Below are 24,585 nucleotides of genomic sequence, written 5' to 3' on the forward strand. Positions count from 1 at the left end.
TAGTGAGAGATGAAGCTAACAATGTTAGCAGGGACCATAACCTGAGAGGCCTGCTAAGCCTTAGTAACAAGGTAGGACTTTATCCTAAGAACAAAGAAAAGCCTTTTAAGTATGTTTAAAAAGGAAACTGAAGTAATTGACTCTTAATTTTGATCACCATGCATAGATTGGATTGATGGATTCTCACTACTGGTTTGTATATTATTAAATATGAACACTTCATTCTCCACTAATTTTGTTTCTACTTAATGTTAAGACTGAAACAAAATTTTTTAAAATATATTTTATTGATTTTCCACAGAGAGGAAGGAAGAGGGATAGAGAGCTAGAAACATCGTTGAGAGAGAAACATCGACCAGCTGCCTCCTGCACATCCCCCATCGGGGATGGGCCGGCAACCAGTGTACATGCCCTTGACCGGAATCGAACCCGGGACCTTTCAGTCCGCAGACTATCCACTGAGCCAAACCGGTTTCAGCATAAATTATTTTTATTTACATTTATTTTCAGAAGTTAATTGTACTTTAATGATGAAAACATTAAAGTGTCCCCTCTGGGCACTTCTGTTTTATTCATCAGAAATACTTTGGAACTTAGTGTTAAAGGCAGATTTGGAAATATAGAAAAGACTAGAAATGCTTTGCAATGAATAATATAAAAAGAAGATTTTGTTGATAGACACATAAGTAATATTTCCATAAGAATGTGGTTTTAAAAGTATGATTTTACTTTCCAGAACTTTAAAGGAAGTTTTTAAACATCTATTTACAAGAGGTTTTAGTGATTATGATCGTCAGCTTAGAAACGATATATTAGTGATCACTACAATTATATCTCAAAATCCTGAAGCACCTATGATTGTAAGTATGAGTGAATTGTATTAATTTAGATTGTGGATGGGGGTGGGAGTGTGGGGAGGGAGCAGTAAACTATGTCACAATATTTATGTACTTTGTTGTAATGCCAAGTTCTGTGATAATGTCAGATTGGTCACCAGTATAGTCACACACAGCCAATTCTTCTCCCATTGCCTTTGGGAACTTGAGGTGTTCTTATTTTATAATTTATTCACATATTTACCATGTATAATGTGTTTCTTTCCTTCCTGATATGAGTTTTTAGCTGCTATTATTTCTCTTTTACCTGAACAACTTGGTGTTCTATTTCTTGTAATGCTGGCTGCTGGCAACATATTCTCTTAGTTTTGTTTTGTGTATTATTTTTATCTGAAAATCTCAGAGCAGGGCAGTTAAGGGTAACAAGGCCTGCAGGGGAGGGCAGTTAGGGGCAATCAGGCTGGCAGGGGAGTGGTAATAAGGCTGGTAGGCAGAAGGGGTTAGGGACAATCAGGAAGGCCAGCAAGGCAGGCAGTTGGGAGCCAGCAGTCCTTGATTGTGAGAGGGATATCCAACTGCCCATTTAGGCCCAATCCCAGGGCAGCCATCTTATGTGTTGGAATGATGGTCAATTTGAATATTACTCTTTTATTAGATAGGATGTTATCTTTATCAGTTTTAAAATTTCCTTTTGGTTTCTTTCTATAATTTATATTTCTTGGCTGAGAGTTGCTGTCATTCCATTCATTATGTGTATTCCTCTGAAAAGTGTTTTGTTTTGTTTTTTGTTTGTTTGTTTTGTATTAATAGGCATTTCGTTTGGCTAAACTCATCCCAACAGTAAATGGCAGCTCCAATCTCAGTTCATTTCTTTTAGTCTCACGTGAAATGCTTGAGTATGCCCTGCCCTTACATGGTTCGGGCATCAGCCAGAGATTTGGGAATTTTATATACAGAATATGGGGTTCCCTTCCTCTGGCTCTCTCCATTTTTTATATGTATTTTTTATTGATTTCAGAGAGGAAGCGACAGGGAGAGAAAGAAACAATGGTGAGAGAGAATCACTGATTGGCTGCCTCCTGCATGCCCCCTATTGAGGATTGAGCCTGCAACCCGGGCATGTGCCCTTGACTGGAATCAAACCTTCAGCCCACAGGTGGATGCTGTATCCACTGAGCCAAACCAGCTAGGACTGGCTCTCTTCTTTATGGGATTTATCCCTTCACTTTCCAGTGGCAGGAGTTGCCCTGTGGTTGCTCCTGTCCTCTGTGGTTCTTCGAGCCACTAAGATTGTGGATTTACCCTGAGATTAAGCATTCCCACAGGTGCAGACTAGAGGCTAGGCTTATTTTTTAAGCCTTTTTTTTTTTTTTTTTTTTTTTTTTTTAAGGGAAAACTCAGGCAGTGTCACTTCCTCAAAGTCCTAATTCTCCTCCAATATCTGTTTGGTTTTGGTCACAGATAATTGTTTTTATATATTTTATTAGAATTGATAATTGTTACCTGCAAGAGGTAGGAGCTACTCAGCTACATCAGAAGCTTAGCTTCCCCATATTTTATAATGTGAAAGTCCCTAGATGATTGACATCCTAGTGTAGAGATCTTTGCTGACACTATTCACCTATCAGCCTCATACTTTCTCAGTTGTATTTAAAGGAAACTTGGCAATGAAGGCCACAACCCCAAGTTAATGGGCATCAAGTGATCCCAAATAAGAGAACAGTCATGGAATTCACACTGTGCAAAAGGGGAAGCAGGCCGACATAGCTTCCTTGTCAAGGCTGCCATGTGAAGGCAGACATATATGCTTCTCTGGGAGCCTTGGTCAGTGAGTAAGTTCTCATTAGCATCCTTGCAAACATTCATGTAAGTTTTCTGAATGTGAGTCAAAGAAATAACATCTTCACATTTTAAAGGAACCATCTTGATTCTAAACAGTAGGTATGTAAAACTGCAAGCTCAAAAGTCCAGGGTTTGCCCTTATAAACGCTACCTGACGAAGTCCAATCAGGGTATCTGTCAGGAATGAGTTCCCTCACAGGGAAATGCTTGCAATTCTGGTCATTCTTCAGGGCTTTTCATGGTAAGTAGGAACTGTTTCGTTATCTTTTGCCTAAACCTTTGATGTAATGACAGTAGTTGGGGCTAGGGTGGGAACAGGGTTGTTTAAGAAGGAAAACTATTGAAAAGAACTACTCTTGCCTGGCCAGCATGGCTCAGAGGTTGATATCGACCTATGAACCAGGAGATCATGGTTGGATTCCTGGTCAGGGCCCATGCCCGGGTTTCAGGCTCAATCAAATAAATAAGGGAAATCTAGTAAAGATACTTGAATATTAGATAAATATGGGCATCTGTAACTTACTTTTCACTCTGTTTGTTTTATGTATCTGTATTAGGAATGTGGCTTTACCAGGGATTTGATACTATTTGCAACCTTTAATGAAGGTAAAAACCATAAAACTTTCAACCTACAATTATCTTGATGAATCTACTATATCATTTAAGCTTTTATTTTACTGTTTCTGTTTTCCCCCACACACACAGTTAAAAGTGAAAATCCTTTGGTGAAAGGTCTTAAGCTTTCTAATTCCTATGAAGATTTTGAGTTGAAGAAATTGCTGTTCAATATACTTGTGATCTTATGTAAAGATTTGACTACAGTACAGGTAAAGCATAATTAAGACAAATATTAAAAGCAACTCACCTTGTAGTATAACTTTTTAAAAGTCATGGCTAAAAATCTTTTATCAACCAAAATGTTTACCATAGAAAGTAACAAACTCATTGGCTAGAGTTTCACCTTTTCAAAATTTCCTTTGATTATCAGTAAATAAACAGTGAACTTACCTAAACATAGATCACATAAACCAAAGAAAAACAGGAGAAACTTAGAGATTTATTTACACGTTTAGATCCCCTCAATAAGAGAACATAAAACGAAAGAAGATCCACATAGGCCCATCTAGCAAAATAGTCTCTCTCTGACCTTAGCAACAAGGGTTGGTTCTGCTGGAGCATGGTCGGCAAACTCATTAGTCAACAGAGCCAAATATCAACAGTACGACGATTGAAATTTCTTTTGAGAGCCAAATTTTTTAAACTTCTAACGCCACTTCTTCAAAATAGACTTGCCCAGGCCGTGGTATTTTGTGGAAGAGCCACACTCAAGGGGCCAAAGAGCCGCATGTGGCTCGTGAGCCAGTTTACCGACCACAGTACTGGAGACATGCTAACATCTGCTGCCAATTTCAAATCTTTTTAACCAGCCCTTCTCCATACCAACCTAATGTCTTTACGTTGTTGTTTTTTTAATTATTATTATTATCCATGAATTTTTCTTAATACTTTATAACCTACATAACAGCATGATATAATTTGAAGAACACTGAGGCTGAATTTTACTTCTGTTTTGTCACCTACTAGCTATGTGGTCTTGGCAAAATCACCTATACTTTCTGAGGCTCAGTCCCTCCTTCTATAAAAGGAAGATTATGAAACTCCTGCCCTGCTTACAAGGCTGTTATGAGATTGATTCATGAGATTAAGTTGAAGGATTCATAAACTGTAAAGGGGCAGGAAAAAAAATGTACTGCTTACATTCCCATTAGTTTAGTTATTTCCCTCGGTAAGTGAAATTTCATTTTAGTCCTAAAACTCATTCAATCTCCAGGGAGTTACCATGAAAAAGAACTGGGAATTACTCTGTCAGCATCTTGAATGATAATATAAGAGCGGTTTGCATAGAGGGTAAGGCTCCTGTCAATGGAATCCAGTGCTGTCACTTTCTAGCTATGTGATCTTGAATACTAGCAGGTTTAGTTTTTCTAAATCCCACATATCTCTACTTCAGATTGGGTGTAACACCTACCTCAGGGGATTATTATGATGATTAAAAGAGCTCAGAATGTTCTTGGTCATGCCACTTTGAGGAATATATATATTTAAAAATGCTCAGAAAAGAAAAAATATATTTTTGGTTACAACTTTATTATATCAAATATATATATGTGTGTGTGTATATATATATAACTTAAATGTATTTTCTTAAGTGCCAGATAGAAAATATTCAACAAAATATGGTTTATTATAGTGGAATATTAAATAACTATTAAAATGATAGATGTAAAGAGTGGAAGGGAGGTGAAAAGACAGCAAGAGAGACAAACATCGATTGGTTGGAGTGGGAATTGAGTTGGAGATCAGAGCCAACTGTGTATTGTTGAGTGTGGTTTGGGTTTTTTTATTTTTATGTTTGGGGTAATTACCATAGGTTGAGATCTTTAGGAAGGAAATGTTTTGAAATGATTATCAATAAATCACCAAAGAGGAAATCTTTTATTTAACTTTCTTAGATTAAATAAATAAAATGGTTTTAATTAAATTTCTAACAAAGTACTTTTTGCCTTTTTCATAGCTATTAGTTGATGGCAAAGTTGTTTTGGCTTTGTTTACCTATGTAAAAAAGCCCGAGAAGCACAAAATAATTGAGTGGTCTGCAGCACAGTATGAAGAATTACAACTGCATGCTCTTGCCACTTTGTCAACAGTGGCTCCTTTATTAATAGAAGAGTATATGTTGTGCCAGGGAAATGCTCGGATCCTGGCTTTTCTAGAATGGTGTGAAAGTGAAGGTGAGTGGCCCATAACCATTCCTGTCAAGCCCTCGCTGGTTTGGCTCAATGGATAGAACATCAGCCCTCCCACTGAAGGGTCCTGGCTTCGATTATGTACGTCAGTTGTATGCTCAACTCCCACTCCAACCTTTTGAAGAATGCGTGTTATAAAGAAGAAAAGAGGACTTGCCTTGCCATTTATCAAGACCTACCATAAAGCTATAGTAATTAAAATTGTGTGGTACTAGACCAGGAATAGATCAATGGAATGGAATATACGGGAGGTTGGTTTTATCAGAGATGACACTGCCAATCATAGAGGGAAGGATGGTGCTAGGGCAGTTAGCCCTCCGTGGGGAAAAATAAAAGTTAGATCCTATCACCATGTTAAAAAAAAATCAATTACAAAATGAATTAAAGCCCTAAATATGAGAAGTTAAACTGTAAAAATCTTAGGAGAAAGCATGGGAAAATATTTTTATGATAACAGAGTAGAAAAGCTCTGGAAAACCAGAAGAGTGTTTAAACTATACAGGAGAAGACTGACACATAAAATGACAAATCAGGGGAGCAGTCTACAAACGAGAGAAGACGTTTACTACCCCTGTGACTAATAAAGGGTTAGAGTCTAGGTTCATAAAGAACTCCTACATATCAAAAATAAAAGAACTCCGTGGAAAAATAAAGAATAGAGACTGCCAGGTGACAGAGAAAATGTCAAATTTTCAAGAACAAAACATTATTAGACACTTAACTCCATTGGTAATCAGAGAAATGCAAATTAATATAATAATGAATTCCCACTTCACATTTAACAAATTGGGAAGAATCTATTAGTCTTATACATTATATCTGCATAACCACTTTGGGGAACAATTTGGAAGCTTCAGTAAAATTCATTGGAGGCATACTCTACATGACAAAACTCTTCTCAGTGGGAGTAAGAATATTCATTTTAGCAATTTGTACTCGGAAATTGGAAAAACTGATTTATTTATAAAATGAATGCTAAAAGCAATTAAAATGAATAATCTAGATCCACTTTTGACACTTTGAATAATTTCTAAAACAATGTTGAGTAATAGAAGCTAGTTACAAGAGATACAGATTCCTATTCTGGGAATAGGAGGAGGAGAGGGAAGGCATATTTATTTCTGTAAAAAACAGAATTTGTAAACTTATAGATGGATGTCTGATACGTTGTTTGGTTTATTTGAAGTTTCGTGTTTTAAATTTCTTGATGCAAAGTGACTCATTAGTATTTCTCCACAGAATGCTTCTTCAGCCACGGTAACAGTTTTCACGGCACAGGCGGCCGCGGCAACAAGTTTGCCCACTTGCGTTACTCTTTAAGACTCCTGAGAGCCATGATCCATCTTGAGGATGAGACTGTGAATCAGGATCTTTGCGAAAAGGGGACAATTCAGCAACTCATAGGTAAACAGGACTTGCTTGTTACTGATGGAAATAGGATATTTACAAATTAGCAGTTTTGTTTAAAATGTTTTCCTGCAACTTTATTTTGCTTTTTTAGCTGAGAAACTCCTGAATGTTTTCTTGATTTTTTTTTTTGTTTCATATTGTTGCTATAAATCAGTTTCTTTTACTGAAACATCATGATTACTCATGCTTTAAACATTTGTTTTCTCAGTTCAAATACCATTTCATGTAGGGCTACCTTTATTTTTGAAATGGGCCACTGTTATATTTCATTCTTCTGACAATTAGATTATCATTTTTTGGCCAAGTCTTTTGAAGTCATTTTAAAAGAGGTGATAACATTACATTTTCTAGTGCATCTGATATACCAGAACACTGATACATGCAGAAATGTATTGTACATTGGAGATTCTTTTCTGATATGAAATATCAGGGTACTAGAGGCCCAGTGCATGAAATTCGTGCAGGGGTGGGGGGTGGGGAGGAGCAGTGTCCCTCAGCCTGGTCTGCACCTTCTCCAATCTGGGACCGCTCAGGGGATTATATAAACAAGTTTTAGGAATAATTCTTTTTCTCTCAATTTTTTAATCTTTACTATTCTTATTTTTTATTTAAAATGTTTAAATTGTAAAATACATATAATGTTAAATTTAACATCTTCATCATTTTTAAGTGTGCAGTTCACTAGTGTTAAGTACATTCATACTGTTTTGCAACCAATCTCCAGAACTCTCTTGATCTTGTAAAACTGAAACTCTGTGCCCATTAAGTAATAATTTGCTAGTCTCCCCCCAGCCCCTGGCATATACCACTCTACCCTGTGTCTTTGTATTTGACTGCTGTAGGTCTTTCATCATATTAGTAAAATATATAGTATTTGTCTTTTTCTGACTGACTTGTTTCAATTAGCATAATGACCTTAAGCTTCAGCCATATTGTACCATGTGTCAGAATTTCCTCCCATTTATTTTATTAAAAAAAATTATAACAACAGAGATTTATTATCTTAAAATTCTATCGTCCAGACGTCTAACTCACATCTTACCAGGCTAAAATCAAGGTGTTGGCAGGGCTAGTTTCTGTCTGGAGGCACTGGAGGAGAATCCCTTGCCTCCTCCAGCTTTCAGAGGCCACCTGATTCCTTGGCTCATAGTCCCCTTCCTCCATCCTCCTCAAAGCCAGCAAGGCCAGCTGAGTTTTCCTCATCTGGCATCACTGGCACACTCAGAAAATGCTCCCTTTTAAAGGATGAATAATATTGCATTGTATGTATGTAGTGTATTTCATTTATCCACCCATCCTTCAATGGAGACTTGGGTTTCTTCCGCCTTTTGGCTGTTGTGAATAATGCTGCTATGAACATGGGTATACAAATATTTCTCTGAAACCCTGATTTCAATTATTTTGGATTTATACCCAGAAGTAGAATTACTGGATCGTATGGAAATTATATTTTTAATTTTTTAAAAGAATTGCAATGCTATTTTCTATCGTGGCTGCACCATTATACATTCCCACCAGCAGTGCACAGGTTTTCCGGTTTTTCTACATCCTTTCCGATGCTTGTTTCACAGCTGCCATCCTAATGGGTGTGAGGGAGTACCTCCTTGTGGTTTTGATTTGCGTTTCCCTAATGATTACTGATATTGAGCATCTTTTCATGAGATGTTACCATTTGTATATCTTCTTTGGAGAAATGTCTAGTTAGTTCTTTGCCAATTTTAAAATCAGTTGCTTATTTTGTTGTTGAGTTTTAGGAGTTTTATGGATATTAATCCTGAGTCAGATATATAATTTAAAAATATTTTCTCCCAGCCGAGGACAGTTTGGCTCAGTGGATAGAGCATCGGCCTGCGGACTGAAGGGTCCCAGGTTCGATTCTGGTCAAAGGCGTGTACCTTGGTTGCAGGTACATCCTCAGTGGAGGTGGGGGGGGGGTTTGCAGGAGGCGACTGATAGATAGATGTTCTCTCATCGATGTTTCTGGCTCTCTTATCTCTCTCCCTTCCTCTCTGTAAAATTAATAAAATATACTTTAAAAAAATATTTTCTCCCAATCCATTAGTTGCCCTTTCAATCTGTATTGGCTTCAGGTGTACAGCATAGCGGTTCAACAATCACACTTCACAAAGTGTTCCCCTGATATTTCCAGTACCCACCTGTCCCCATACACAGTTATCACGGCATTATTGACTATGTCCCCTATGCTGTACTTGACATCCCCATAGCTATTTTGTAACAGCCAATTTGTTCTTCCTTTTTAAAAAATCGTTATTGTTGAAAGTGTTACATATGCCCCCCCCCCCTTTTCCTCATTGACCTCTTCTACAATAGTTTGCCCCCAGCCCACCCTAGGCCCTCACCACATTTTGTACTTCTTAATCCCTTCACCTCTTCTGAGGGCTGGGCTATCTTAATAGGAACCTGTATTGAATTGGGGTATAAGGCTAGTTTCAAGAAAGTAAAAAATTTGAGCAGAGACATGGTGTTCAAATGTGCATGATGGTGTGTTCAGAAGTAGCTTAAGTAGAGTCGGAGTTTTAAGAAGGCAAGTTTAATTGTCTAGTCAGGGGCCAGGCTAGAAAGAGTTTTGAATAGGAGATAGTAGAGTTTGAACTCCATCCTCTTTAGGCATGAGAAGCCACTAGGGAAGTTATTTGCATAATGCTGTTTTAGGAAGAGGAATCTGCAAGAAATACATCAGATGATTTAGAATAGAACAAACAGAGGGTAAAAGGCAGGGAGTTAAAGGATACTGAAATGTGAACAAAGTAATTCAGTGTTAATATAACATGTGGTTCAGACAAGAGGGAAAGTGACATGCCTGCACCCGGGTAGGAAGGAGAATGAGATAACCTAGAAAGGAAAAGCAGACCTATGGGCAGCAGGCATGGATTTCTAGAAGGTGCTGCCGATAAAGGCATATAGGCCGCTCTGTCCATGGCCTGCCTCCAGCACTGGGCCTCCAGCACGCTCCCTAGTCTCCCTATGGGATGACTCCTCACCAGCAATGCATCCTCACAGGACCAAGAATCCTTCATTCAGAGCCAATTGTGGAGATAGGCTGTGATTTCCATGGTTCTACTTTCAAACATGGCTCCACACCGTCCGCTAATGCCAGTAACCCCTTTAAAGAGGAAAAAATGACTTTTGTTTCTCTCTCAGAGCTTTAAGAAAAAAAATTTTTTGAGGCAAAATTTTATTGTGAATATCATTGCATCAGAGTAAGTGGCTATTTTCAAGTCTTTTTAAATTTTTATTAGAAGCAAGGGAGAGATTTTAAAGGACATGAGAATACTGCTACCTAAAGTTGTTGAAGACTCCTTCACATAGACATAAGGAGAGGATGCAGAAAGAAGTAACAAAAACAAAAATACTTATGGAGGTCTTCCACCTTTGCTTAAAATTGGCCTTATTAGCCATGAAAAGAAGGGATAAGGCAAGCAATTATCAGGCATTTTGGGAATATATTTGCATAGGTACTCAATTCTACCTCACGAAACTGCATATTTTTAAGTGGTTTTGTTTACTGAGCAAAATATTAGGATGTCGCTGGGACCGGTTTGGCCCAATGGATAGAGCGTCGGCTTGGGGACTGAAGGGTCCCGGGTTCGATTCCAGTCAAGGGCATGTACCTTGGTTGCGGGCATATCCCCAGTAGGGGGTGTGTAAGAGGCAGCTGATCGATGACTCTCATCAATGTTTCTAGCTCTCTATCTCTCTCCCTTCCTCTCTGTACAAAATCAATAAAATATATTTTAAAAAAAATATTAGGTTGTTAGGGTGTCTTAATGACACTCCATTAATTCTATACTAGAAATTCTATATAGATGGGGCTACTGATTTATTGAGAGATTAATGAATCACTATCACCTGTCTACATCTTTTAGACAACTATGAAATGAAAATAGCCCCTTTTAAAATGATTTCTCTAGCTGAGATTTTTATAAGAAAGGATTTCAAAGCAATAATTGATTAAAATAAAAATATACTGTCCATTAACTTTGCATTCTTTAATTTTCTTATATCAGGGATATTTAAATATACAGTAAACAAGATTAATGACAAGGAAGAGGCCATTCTTTTGGAAATTCAATCTGACATATTACTTATTTTATCTTCTCTTTGTGAAAATAATATTTCCAGGAAGGTATGTATGCCTGTGAATAAAAGTTTTGTTTAGATCTTCCAATCACCTAACTCAGTGGTCAGCTAACTTGGGCTCGCGAGCCACATGCAGCTCTTTTACCCCTTGAGTTACCTCTTCCACAAAATACCACATGCGGACGCGCACATACAGTGTGACTGAGACTTCATAGCCCATGAGCAGAAGTCAGTTTTCGGCTCTCAAAAGAAATTTCAATCGTTATACTGTTGATATTTGGCTCTGTTGACTAATGAGTTTGCCGACCACTGACCTAACGCTATGAGCTTTTTCTTATTAAGTGCCCATAAATGTTGGTGTTCTTTAATCTTATCGAGATTTAATTTAATATTTTTTATAATTATAGTACAATTATATACAGTAAAGTGTATAGGTCTTAAGTATATGGTTCAGTAGATTTTGAGAAATGTATACATTCATTTAACCAAAAATCCCCGTTAAAATGTAGAATATTGTTACCTCCCTATAAAATTCATTCATGTTCCTTAGTAATCATACTCCCACTTGCTTCCAGGAAACCACTATTCTGATTTCTATCCTCTTAGTTTTGCCTATTCTTTAATTTTATAATGATGGAATCATAGTATTTAGTCTTTTTATATCTGGTTCCTATCATCCAGCCATCATATTTCTGAATTAGATCCATGTTGTTGCATGATCAGTATTGCTAATTATATTGCTGAATAATATTTGATTATACAAATATACCAAAAATTTGCTTCTCTATTCCCCTATTAACAAACACTTTGGTTGTTTTCATTTGAGATTATTATATATGAAGCATTAATGTACATTATTGTACTTGTCTTTTGTGGACATAATGTTTTCATGACTCTTTGGTAAATATATAATAGTGCAGTTGATGGATCATAAAGTAAGTGTATGTTTTTAAGAAATGGTAAACAGTTTTTCTAAGTAAGTTGTACCAATATAAATGCTGTTTTGGGTTTGAATCAGGTTCAAATATAAAACTAAAAGTTTGGAAAAGAGCTGATTCCCTTTGATTTTTTTTAACTTCATAGCAAACTCTGAGTCTCACAAATTGAAAACTTAAAAAACAAGAGACTGAATTGGAAAGATGAAAATAAAAAATGTATAGACTGGCTGGCATGGTTCAGTGGTTGAGCATTGACCTATGAATCAGGCAGTCATAAGTTTGATTCCCGGTCAGGGCACATGCCCATGTTGAAGGCTCAGTCCTCAGTAGGAAGTGTGCAGGAGGCAGCCAAAAAAATGATTATCTCTCATAATTGATCTTTCTATCTCTCTCTCCATCTCCCTTCTAATCTCTGAAATCAATAAAAATATAAAAATAAAAAGTGTATGGAAGTTTCAATAGAGGGATTTTAGAGAGAGAGAACAGGAACAGCAAATACATCCTTAGCTCCAAGCTTTGATGCAACTTCTCCTTATATTGCCACTCTGTTACTATATTTCTGGAAAAATACTCAGTCTTGCTTATTGGGAACTAGAACTGAACAACAAGGCAATGAGGAAGGTAATTGGAAGGGGATAAATATTAACTGATAATGTGATATAGATTATTAATGTTTTAACTGATGTTTATATATTTGTTTCTCTTTTTGGAGTGTTAGAAAATTTTCCATGATCGAATTTTAGACTCTTAAATTACTTGTTGTTATTTAGTATTCATCTGATATGATGATTGACTATATCAATTATATTGTGGAAGAAAATCATGGGACAGGCATTATGGTTTATTTTTTTCAAAGAGAGAGAAAGTGAAAAAAACAAAGTATAAAGGAACATTAAGCTGGACTATTGATTGATGCCCATTCTTAAAATGATTAGGTTTATAATAGTTTGTCCTAAATTCCTGAGAACATGTAAGTACACATTCAGAAAAAAAAAAAAAGTAGTATTTTCCTAACAATGTTGTATTTATCTGATAGAAAAAGTTTTAGGAGACAGGATGAAATAGGAAAGAAGGGGATTACTTATTTATTTCAATAAATAATTTTAAATAAATCTCTTAGGAAATTTTTGGAACTGAAGGAGTGGACATAGTTCTTCATGTAATGAAAACAGACCCGAAGAAGTTTCAGAGTGGATTAGGCTACACTGTACTTCTTTTTAGTACATTGGACAGCATTTGGTGAGTATTACTGAACTCAAGTTAGATGGAATTTTCTTTCCTCAAAATCACACCAGAAAGTTAACTCTCTCAATGCCTTTTTCTTTTTAATAGTCCCAAAAACACACTTACCAGTGTCCTTTGGAAGGTAATCTTGTCTGTCACTCAATTCTCGTATCTAAACTTAAATTCTTTTTTTTGTGATTTGAACCCATTCCATTTTAGCCTGGTCTGGGAAAACACTAACATCTATTAGTATCATTCTTACATTTGAAGACTGTTGAATTCCTCATTCATCTTTTCTTAAAGGAGTTAAAAACCAATTGACTATGCATTTCCTAACCAATATTGTTTCCCAAACTTTGTAGCATTTCTAAGAGTAAAAAATACTGCTTTCCTTAATATTACTAGTAATTTACAAGACTGTCCTGGAGGAAATCACTTGAGTTTTATATATCATTAACACTTACTATATCTATTTAGTTATATTTGGGTGGTATTCATGAAAGACACATTGCAACACATTATAAAAACAAAACTGATAACTATAGATCAAATGAACCTAAGATTTATGCAGAACATTCCATCCAATAGCAGCAGAATACATATTCTTTTCAAGTGCTGCTGTGATATTGTGATTTATAATAAGAAATATAGATTTGGTCAATTCCTAGTACTGAGTTCCTGAAGCACCTGTAATTTTTTAGTCAATAAGAGTAATGGAAGCATCTGTTGTTGTTGTAATATTTGATCTTTTATTCTCAGTTTCTCTAAAATCTCCAGAGTAATAAACATTTTGTTATTCATAACAAGTCCCTTTCAACCACAGCTGAGTTCATATTAATAAGATGATTTTTGGAAGCCCCCTATATAGAAACAGAATGGGGGGCTGGTTTCCAGGGGAACCAATCATATAATTGATTAGAGAGTTGGAAATATCACCCCCACCCTCAACCTCCAGGGAGGAGAGAAAGGCTGGGGATTGAGTTTAGTAGCTAACGGCCAGTGATTTAACCAGTTGTGCCTCCATGATGAAGCTACATCAAACCCTAAGCTATGAGGCTGAAAGAGCTTGCAGCTTGTGAACACATGGAGGTTCTGAGAAGAGGACATGGAGATTCTCCCTCCCTTGCCTGCTGCATCTCTTCCATCCCTTTTATAACAAAACAGTAATCTAGTGAGTACATCATTTTCCTTAGTTCTGTGAGCCTCTTTAACAGATTTCCATCCCATGGAGGGTGGCGCATCTAATATACAGCTGGTTGGTCAGAAGCAACCTGGACTGGCATCCAAGGTGGGGCCAGAGGCAGTATAGTCTTGTGGGACTGGACCCGGTACCTGTGAGTACTGATTCTAATTCCAGGTAGATAGTGTCAGAATTAAATTGAATTGTAGGACACCCAATTGGTATTGGGGGAGGGGGAGCCCACATATTTGATGGTCAAAAGTGAATTATTAAGAGTTAAGACAGAGTTTTTTGTCTTTTGGTATTTTTTTTAATGTATTTTATTGATTTTTAATTTTTTTTTTCTTTACAGAGAAGAGAGAGGGATAGAGTGTTAGAAACATCAGTGAGAGAGAAACATCAATCAGATGCCTCCTGCGCACCCCCTACTGGGGGTGTGCCTGCAACCAAGGTACATGCCCTTGACTGGAATAGAACCTGGGACCCTTCAGTCCGCAGGCCCTATGCGCTCCCACTGAGCCAAACTGGTTAGGGCCAGAGTTTTTTTAATAAGCATACATTCAATATTCTCTAGAATAGATCACATGCCAGGTCACAAAAACAAATCTTAATAAATTTAAGAAGACAGAAATAATTCCAAATATATTTTTTGCTCACAATGAAATAAAACTAGAAATCAGTAACAAAAGGAAATGAGGAAAACTCATAAATGAATTTAAATTGAACATCAAACTCCTGAAATAACCATTGGATCAAAGACAAAAACAAAGAGGAAATTAGAAAACTTCTCAAGACAAACTAAAATGAAAACACAACATACCAAAACTTATGTAGTAAAGCAAAAGAAATACTAAGAGGAAGTTTACAATGATACATGCCCGCATTAAAAAGAAGAAAGATCCTGGTCAGTGTGGCTCAGTGGTTGAGCACCAAGCAGTTCAATGTTTGATTCCTGGTCAGGGCATGTGCCTGGGGTTGTGGGCTAGATCCCCAGTAGGGAGTACACAGGAGACAGCCAATCAATGATTCTCTCTCATCATTGATGCTTCCATCTCTCTCTCCCTCTCCCTTCTTCTCTGAAATCAAGAAAAATATATTTATTTTTTTTAAAAAATTAGATAAGACATATCAACACTGTGAAAGAGATAATAGATGGATAAGTTTTAAAGAAAAAGTTGCTAGAGAAACCAGAGGAGACCTCTAAGAATAAAAAATATCCATGAAAGCAAAGGAGCATATTGCATCTACAGAAAAGCCAATAGGTAGTTATGAAAAATAATTAATTGATCTTGGTTTTAAAATAGTTGAAATTAAACTACACTGGCAAAGTCTCTTCAAAGTTAAATTTTCAAGTAAAAATATTACTTGATTTTATGAAATGAAGAAAAGTAATTTGAAAAAGATTTTACAGCAATAAATTGACAAATTGAGTTTAACAATAAATCCTTGTTTAGTGAATAACTTCCTTTTTTATTTCAGGTGCTGCATCTTGGCTTGTTATTCCTTAGAGGATTACTTTCTTGAAAAGGAAGGCATTTTTCTCCTTTTGGATTTATTGGCAGTAAGTATGATTATAACAGTTGTAAAACAAAACAAAACAAAAAAGTCTTTATTAACCCTTCCCAAACTGAGTACCACAAAACATTGTTTTGTAATTAAATGTTCCCCAAAAATATTTAAGCGTTTGTTTTAAGCAAAATCCCTTTGGGGGATTTATAATATTCATTTGCATATTAATGGCTCTGAAAATCACTCCAGTGAAGAAATCAGTTTATTTAGGACAGTGTTCCCAAACCCACGAAAACATAGAATTTGTTTTATGTGCTGTTTCCCCCAGCAATCTTTAAAGAAACAGTATATGAAGTGCTAGACTATCAAGACCTGTAATTGTTTAATAACTTTTAGCTTCATCTCTTAGTAATAAAAGTTAAGGGCCAATTAGAGAAAGGAACGAAGATCAGCATTTTTAAAGAACTGTGTATAGTGCATAGGAAATGTGAAGAAGCTAGTGTGGCCTGGAGCATTTTACAGAATGAGCAGGAGTGAGCAACCTTCCAGGAAAGAGGTTGCCACTTAACGGCTATGAAGAATGACAAGGACCCTCATTTATCGTCAAAGTAACTCCCCACTGGCCTCAGTTATGAGTTCACAGTCAAGATGATGTGGGGGGTTTGAGAAAAGTATAATTTTTGTTTAAATAAAACTTTGTGAGATATCCTCACAGAGTTTTAGCTATCTCACTGTTGATTGCCAATGCCTGATTTTATTAACAGAATAACAAACTATTTTGATTTAGCAAAGAGACTAACAGTATTTGTGTCTTTCATCTCTCTAAAAGAAAAAGTTCAATGTAAATTGTAATTGAAAAATATTTTTTGCCCAGCTGATGTGGCTCAGTGGTTGAATGTTGACCCATGAACTAAGAGGTCATTGTTCATTTCCCAGTTATGGCACATGCCAAGGTTATGGGCTGGATCCTCAGTAGCGGGCATGCAGGAGGCAAATCAAATGGATGATTCTTTCTCATCATTGATGTTTCTCTCTCTCCCTCTCCCTTCCTCTCTCTCAAGTCAATTTTCTTTTTTTAAATCAATTTTAAATATGTGTGTGTGTGTGTGTACACATATATGTACACACACACACACACACATATACTAGTGACTCAATGCACAAAATTTGTGCACTTAAAAGGGAATTAATTAGAGGAAATATTTTAATATTGCTCTTTGCCCTTTCTCTATAATAGAAGTGTCAGAGATGAAAGAAAATTATTAAAATATATATGAAAATCTTCCTCCTGTCAGAGTCTGGGGAACACCATGGGAACCAGAGTCAAGTCCTCGCCCACCCACATGCGCCTTTAAATCAGCAAGACCCAGATCCAGCCAGCCCCACCCCCATTGGGTTAGATCCAGACTCAGCTGGCCCCACCCCTTCAAGCCCTGCCAGGTCAGGGGCGCAGCCTCAGTTTCTCCAGCCTGGTGCTGGAGCAGGGGGCACGACCTGAGGTGGCGGGGGGGGGGGCGGGGGGGGCAGCCTGAGATCCCCCAGCCTGGTGATGGGGCAGGGGGTGCAGCCTGAGGTCCCCTGTCAAGCCCCACCAGGCAGGGGAGTGGGGGTTGGGGGGAGGAGGGGCACAGCCTCAGGTCCCTGCTGATTGCTCATTAAGGCTTGTTATTGGAACTCAGCCTCCTCTGTGGATACAGCCATCTTGTGTTATGGGATTCCTGCCTCCGCTGTGGGCTCAACGTCTTGTTACAATGTGATGGTCAATCTGCATATTTCCTCTTTATTAGATAAGATATATATATATTAAAAACTCAAGTAGGAAAAATAATAAATAAAAGAAAATTAGCCTTGCCTGGTTTGGCTCCGTTGTTGGAGTGTCGGCCTGCAGATAGAAGTGTTATAGGCTAAATTCCCAGTCAAGGGCATACCTTGGTTGCAGGTTCTCCAGTCCTGATGGGAGAGTGTTGCAGTGGATGAGGGAGGAGGAGGCAACCAATCGATGTGTCTCTCTCACATTGATGTTTCTCTCTCTTTCTCTACCCATCCTCCCTCCCTTTCATTTTTTCTAAAAATCAATGGAAAAAAAATATCCTTGGATGAGTGTTAAAAAAATAATAAAATAATAAAAGAAAATTAGTTGATCCTAGAGATAAGAGAGCAAATTCATTAGCTATAAAACATTACAAACAAAAATAAATAATAATTATTAAAATGACCACCTTGATAAACAGGACTGAATCATAACCAGAAACCCTTCAGATGTTCAGAAAGTTGAACATATAAAAGAAGAATATATGTGTACCTCTACTAATGCGGTCTGAAACTGCTTACCACATTGCTCTGAATACAGTTCGAGTATGCTCAGAGGCACATGGTGCTGCGTCAGGGGATTCTCAACCTCCCAAAATTAATTTGGCTCATCTTCCTGGAATCTTGTTTTTCCCTAAAGATTTGGAAGTGAGGAGTTACATTAAACATGTGTCCATAGATTAAATACTTGAGTTTTATATTAATATTTACAATTATATGCAAGACTTCAAAGACATTTCCCACTTGTGTTCACTCTCCTTTGCCGTTAGGGTTTCTTTGATGGGAAGGTACAAAGGCCGGTAGGACAGGTCCTATAGTACAGTGACTGTGAGCATAGGCTGGAAGCCAATACCTGTTGGCTGTGTAACTTGGATAAGTCATTTAACATCTCTGATATCAACTTCCTCAAAACAGAGATAACAGCAGTACTTACCTCCTGCACTGTTGAGAGGAGGAGGAGTGATGTGTGTACGCAGGCATTACACGTGCACATGTATTTGTATATACACTTTATATTCATATGTACACACAGTGTTATTGTAACATTAGTTAGATGTTTCTGAAACTATGCACATGTTTTCCATTATTGTGAATATAATTACTTGATTGTGCTTAATGTATTGTAGTACTTAATGTAGTTTAAACCAGTCAAGTTAAATTACAAACGTTTTAATGAAGTTTTTATATAAACCTCAGCCCTTCTCCTAAAAACAAAATACGGAAATAAAAAAATTCATTGTATTGCTGGGACCAGTTTGGCTCAGTGGTAGAACGTCAGCCTACGGACTGAAAGGTCCCAGGTTCAATTCCGGTCAAGGGCATGTACCTTGGTTGCGGGCACATCCCCAGTGGAGGGTGTGCAAGAGGCAGCTGGTCGATGTTTCTCTCTCATCGACTTTTCTAACTCTCTCTCCCTCTCAATTCCTCTTTGGGTAAAAACAATAAAATATATTTTAAAAAATTCATTGTATTGAGAGTTCTGCTTAATGTAATCAGCTAAAATATTTATTCAGTGTGTAATAATAATTGCCAATAGTGGTTAAATATTATTGAGAGTTTACTATGTGACAGGCAGTCTCATGTGACTCACGGTAATAACTCCCTAAAGTAGGTAAATGTTATTATCCTTCCTGTAATAAAAGAGGAAATGATTACTATAATTGGAACAACAGGTTATGTTTCTTTTGCTAGTCTATCAGCAGTGTGCTGTAAGAGCTCATCAATAAAATATATTTCACACAGAAGCCATCACTGTTTGGAGGCCATTGCTGTGGATCACTTTTCTCTGCCTACATTTTGCTTTGCTGCAAACTAGTTCTCACAAAACAAAGGAAATACGCTTGATAATTTCCCTTAAATTCTTTACACTTTTATGGATGCTGATGTTCAAAATACAAAATTACACCTCATTTTAAATTATTTTCATATGTGACTACCACTTGCATTTACCATCACTACTTCTCTTAGTAACAATGAGGTTATAGCTGTTATGAGTCTTTACATATGTTAAAGCATGTAAATTGGAAAGATCCTGTTGTTCCAGTGACTTACATACAGCACCGTTGACCTGACTCCTCCTAAAATAAACATTTTTACTTATTTTTGTGCTCTCCCTTTTTCCTCATCAGTCAGTCAGTTTCATTTTAGGTCATGATGTATGTTCGTAACAACATTAGAATTACATTTAATCTTTTTCTTCTTTTTAATTCCTAATGTTAGAAAATGTATTCATTACCATTGGCTTCTGTTTTAACAGGAAATTAGCACAGATCATACTTAAGTAGAGTTTCAATTTTATAAGGCAATCATTTAGAAGAAGCACTGATTAATACAAATGTTTTTCCTTTTTTAAGGTAATAGTTTTTAATATTTATTGCAACTTTTTCTTTTCCTGTTCCCTTGCAAAAGTTGGACCAGAAGAAATTCTGTAATCTAATACTTGCAATAATGGTTGAATTTTGTGATAATCCCAAAACTCCGGTTCACGTCAGTACGTGGCGAGGGAAGAAGGATCAAACAGCTGCCAGCCTTTTAATTAAATTGTGGAGAAAGGAAGAAAGAGAACTAGGAGTACTACGTGATAAACACGGGATGATTGTTGGTGAGTGTATTGATAATCGTTAGTACAAGCAATTGGGCTCATTTTTTTAAATATCTTATAAAGATGAGGAAAGTAATAGACACAGCTAACAGTATGGTAGTTACCAGAGTGAAGAGGGGTCGGGGGAAGATAAAGAGAATAAAGGGGGTCAAATACTTGGTGACAGAAGGAGACTAGACTTTGGGTGGTGAGCACACCACACAAGATGCAAATGATGTGTTATAGAATTGTAAACTTGAAGCTTATATAATGTTATTAGTCACTTATCTAATGTTATTATTAACGTGTGTAATCTCAGCCCAGTAAATTTAATTTTAAAAAAAGAAAAAAGAAGATACTAGGAATGTATAAAGACTTTCATCCCTTTATTTAAAGTTCTTTTCACAGGTGTTTGCAGAGCTTGCTGTAATAAATTCTGAATGGTTTTATAAGTATACTAATAGTAGATTTATATTTTTATAGAAAAATTTCAGGAAATGCTATTTTATAATCTACGTTAACTTTAAAAAGTAACGCTTCTTTGGGTCACCTGTTTTTACAAATAGATTCAGTAATATTTCATCTACCAATAAAAAGTGGGATGTGCCGGGACCGGTTTGGCTCAATGGATAGAGCGTCGGCTTGGGGACTGAAGGGTCCCGGGTTCGATTCCGGTCAAGGGCATGTACCTTGGTTGCGGGCATATCCCCAGTGGGGGGTGTGCAAGAGGCAGCTGATCAATGACTCTCTCTCATTGATGTTTCTAACTCTCTATCTCTCTCCCTTCCTCTCTGTAAAAAATCAATAAAAAATATATTAAAAAAAAAAAGTGGGATGTAAATAGAGGACTTGAAAACAATTTTTATAGTATTTTGTACATTGTTGTTGCTTCATATTTATATAATTTACTTTTTTGTGAAGAAACTTACTTTTTAAAATAAAAATAAATCAAAACTTTCATAAATTTTAGTTACTAGATCCTAAATCAATGAAGTTTACAGTCTTAAAATTTATAGTTCATTTATCTATTCTACAATGCTACAATATATTTTCTAAATCTTTTAATATTCTTATTATGGTTTCATCTAAACAGTTAGTATTATTTATTCTTAAATGAAAATACTTTTTTTTTTTGTTAATCCTCATCCGATTAATATATGTTTAGAGAGAGAGAATGGAAGGAGGGGGAGAGACAGAGAGAAAAATATCAATGTGACAGTCACATCAATTACCAATGGATTCAGCAACTGAGGTCTGTGCCCTTTACTAAAATTGAACCGGGGACTCTTCAGTTCATGAGCTGATACTCTATCCACTGATCCAAACTGGATAGGACATCACTTTTTATTTTTTATATCCTGTGAGGATATGGTTTTTTTTTTATTGATTTTTAGAGAGAAAGGAAAGGAGAGAAACATCAATGTGAGAGAGAAACATCAATTGGTTGCCTCTTGTACATGTTCCAATTGGGGATCAAACCTGCATCCTAGGAATGTGCCCTGACCAGAAACTGAATTTGCAACCTTTTGGTGTAAAGGATGATGCTCCAGCCAGCTGAGCCACCTGGCCAGGGCAAGAATTTCACTTTTAAAAAGCAGTTTTGTGTAATGTTTATATCTTATGTAAATAATAAAAATGAAAGCTATCAATATAAGTTTTGCCACAGAATGGGGAAGAAATCACTGATTACTGATGCTTTCAAAAGAGTAACCATGCCCAGTCAGCATAGCTCAGTGGTTGAGCGTCAATCTGTGAACCATACGGTTTGATTCCAGGTTCTGGCATGTGCCTGGGTTGTAGGCTCGATCCCCAGTTTGGGGCATGTAGGAGGCAGTGGATCAATGCTTCTCTCATCATTGATGCTTCTCTCTCTCTCTCTCTCTCTCTCTCTCTCTCTCTCTCTCTCTCTCTACCTCTCCCTTCCTCTCTGAAATCAATAAAAATATATATGTGTGTGTGTGTTTTTTTAAAGAGTAACCATGTAAGTGCACTATTTTACTGTGTTATGTTTTTAAATATTTTATGATATCTGGACTAAAATCTCAAAATTAAGTGTTAATTTACTACTGTTTTTATCTGTCCTCTCTATGTTTTCACGACATCTACTGATAAGATACAAAGAAACCTCTATTTACTAGTTTTCAAGCAGAGCAAAAAATCATGCCAATGCCTGCTAACTGCCCGACTATTGCAGTTATGGATGTTGCAGAAAACATTAGAGCAAAAATTTATGCTGTGTTGGGCAAACTAGGTAAGAAGCTACTTGTCAGATTCACGGGAGCCTCTCTGTTTTGCTTTTGCTTTGGAACCCATTCTTCAAACATGATGAACAAAAGTTCCTTTATACAGATAAGTGCATGTTCCATTGTTTTCCCAATGTCCAGGCTACACCCTGATCAATCAAATTAAAGGCAGTTAGTCTAGATCAGTGGTCGGCAAACCACAGCTCGCGAGCCACATGTGGCTCTTTGGCCCCTTGAGTGTTCTAACGCCACTTCTTCAAAATAGACTCACCCAGGCCGAAAACTGACTTCTGCTTATGGGCCACGAAGTTTCAATTGCACTGTATGTGCGCGCCCACATGTGGTATTTTGTGGAAGAGCCACACTCAAGGGGCCAAAGAGCTGCATGTGGCTGGCGAGCCGCGGCCGAGGTTTGCTGACCACTGGTCTAGATAACTAGGATAAACACAATAATTCTGAATCACCTGAGGGTGTTTGTTTTTTGTTTTTGTTTTTTTTAAAAGTCCTGCTTCTGACTAAGGAAAAAGCCCTTACCCCTTGGCTTCTGAAAGGAAATTACCATAGTCTGACCAAAGCACCGAAACGACTCCTCTTTAATGACTACCTAAGGGTGGCCTGGCAGTAAGAAGTCAGAAGCTCACAGAAGTAACTTTTTCCTAAGTCAAAATGAATTCAAAAGTTACTGTTTGCATTGTTTTAATTGTGTTTGTGTGTTGGGGGGGGGGGGGGACGCGGGACGGGGAGGGTGTTGGGATCACATGCTCTGTTAAAGTAATTCTCTCTATATAAACTTTGTTTAGATTTTGAAAATTTACCTGGCCTATCTACTAAAGATTTTGTGACCCTTTGTATCATACATAGATATCTTGATTTTAAAGTGAGTACCTTCTTAACCTTATTATTAAAACCTAGTATGGCAAAAAAAAAGTCAATTGGGAAATAAAATATTTGTTTGTAATTGTGAGCAGTCACCCAAACTGTGCAGTTTTCATTTTCTATTTAGCATCTGATACTATTCAAAAGACATAACAAAAATTGTTCCTATATTTTCTGTGGGATAAGATTTCATCCACTATCCTACATAGTAAAAAGCTAACATGCAAATTGTCCCCTTGGGAGTTCGACCTACCGGGAATTCGACTACCCGCTATGATGTACTTCACCAGGGGGTGGCACGGAACAAAGGAAGGCCTGGGCCAGCAGCTGGAAGGCCCCGATTGGCCTTGATTGCCGGCGAGGCCTGGGGACCCTATTGGTGCGTGAATTTTGTGCACCAGGCCTCTAGTGAGTTTATAAAAGAAGGTGGCTGTTACTGAGATAAAGCTATTCAGGAGCCTAATAGAATGTGAAAAATATAATTTCTTCTCTTTATAGATAATTAGGAGCTAGAGTTAAATGAATTATTGCTTATTACAATAAATTAATAATACTTATTCTTTATCCTTACTTTATGTAGTATCAAATGTCAGTACAAGGTTGCTTACTTTGCTGGTTGTATTTTTGGTAAATAAATGCTTTTGAAGTTTCAGGGAAGTCTTTTTAAACATTTTTTCTACTAATACTAGTATACTGTGTTTGAAAGTCGAAAATGAATAAAGCTCTATTTTCAAATGAAAAGGTGACTGAATTTTATCTCTATCCTGGATATATAAATTTTTCTTTAAATTTAAATGTACTCAAGCACATTAATTTCCAACAACCCAGAATATGCAATGGAACTCTCAGTTTGATGGAAACATGGAGTTAAGGCCTTGAGATTCAGTTCCACTTTAGCAAGAAGGCGAGGGGCAGGCCCTGCTTCTCAGGGTAGCTAGTTTCTAGGGCCCCAAGAATTTCATGGTCATTGTCCTGTAAGTTCGGCATGATTCATCCTTCAGTACAACGCTTTGGGAAGGAGAACATCAGTAGTTCAAGAGGATGAGACTAAAGCAGCAGTTTCTGCAGCTGTGAAAAGAATGAGTATGTAACCAGAGGGCAGGGATGATGGCAATGAACTAGACCTAGGTAGTGGGGCCACATCCATGAATACCGTATCCTTGAAAAGCATTTGATAATTATTGCTGAACTAGAGGTCCAGCATGTGGTTGAAATTGTGCGAAGAGGCG

The 24,585-nt window shown here is 37.0% G+C and overlaps 1 protein-coding gene across 1 annotated transcript in view; it reads left to right on the plus strand.

Moving 5' to 3' along the window:
* Positions 1-24,585, plus strand: part of CFAP69 (cilia and flagella associated protein 69) — a 50,532-nt gene that overhangs the window by 19,461 nt on the left and 6,486 nt on the right. Inside the window, exons 9-19 of the mRNA XM_084897396.1 lie at positions 737-860; positions 3,236-3,284; positions 3,384-3,505; positions 5,254-5,470; positions 6,725-6,889; positions 10,924-11,042; positions 13,055-13,173; positions 15,818-15,899; positions 20,066-20,258; positions 22,351-22,488; positions 23,281-23,357. Coding sequence (XP_084753522.1) covers positions 737-860; positions 3,236-3,284; positions 3,384-3,505; positions 5,254-5,470; positions 6,725-6,889; positions 10,924-11,042; positions 13,055-13,173; positions 15,818-15,899; positions 20,066-20,258; positions 22,351-22,488; positions 23,281-23,357 — 1,405 coding nt within the window. The remainder of the gene's footprint in view (positions 1-736; positions 861-3,235; positions 3,285-3,383; positions 3,506-5,253; positions 5,471-6,724; positions 6,890-10,923; positions 11,043-13,054; positions 13,174-15,817; positions 15,900-20,065; positions 20,259-22,350; positions 22,489-23,280; positions 23,358-24,585) is intronic.

Source organism: Pipistrellus hanaki, assembly GCF_964339955.1.
Source record: "Pipistrellus hanaki genome assembly, chromosome: 10".
Lineage (NCBI taxonomy): Eukaryota > Metazoa > Chordata > Mammalia > Chiroptera > Vespertilionidae > Pipistrellus > Pipistrellus hanaki.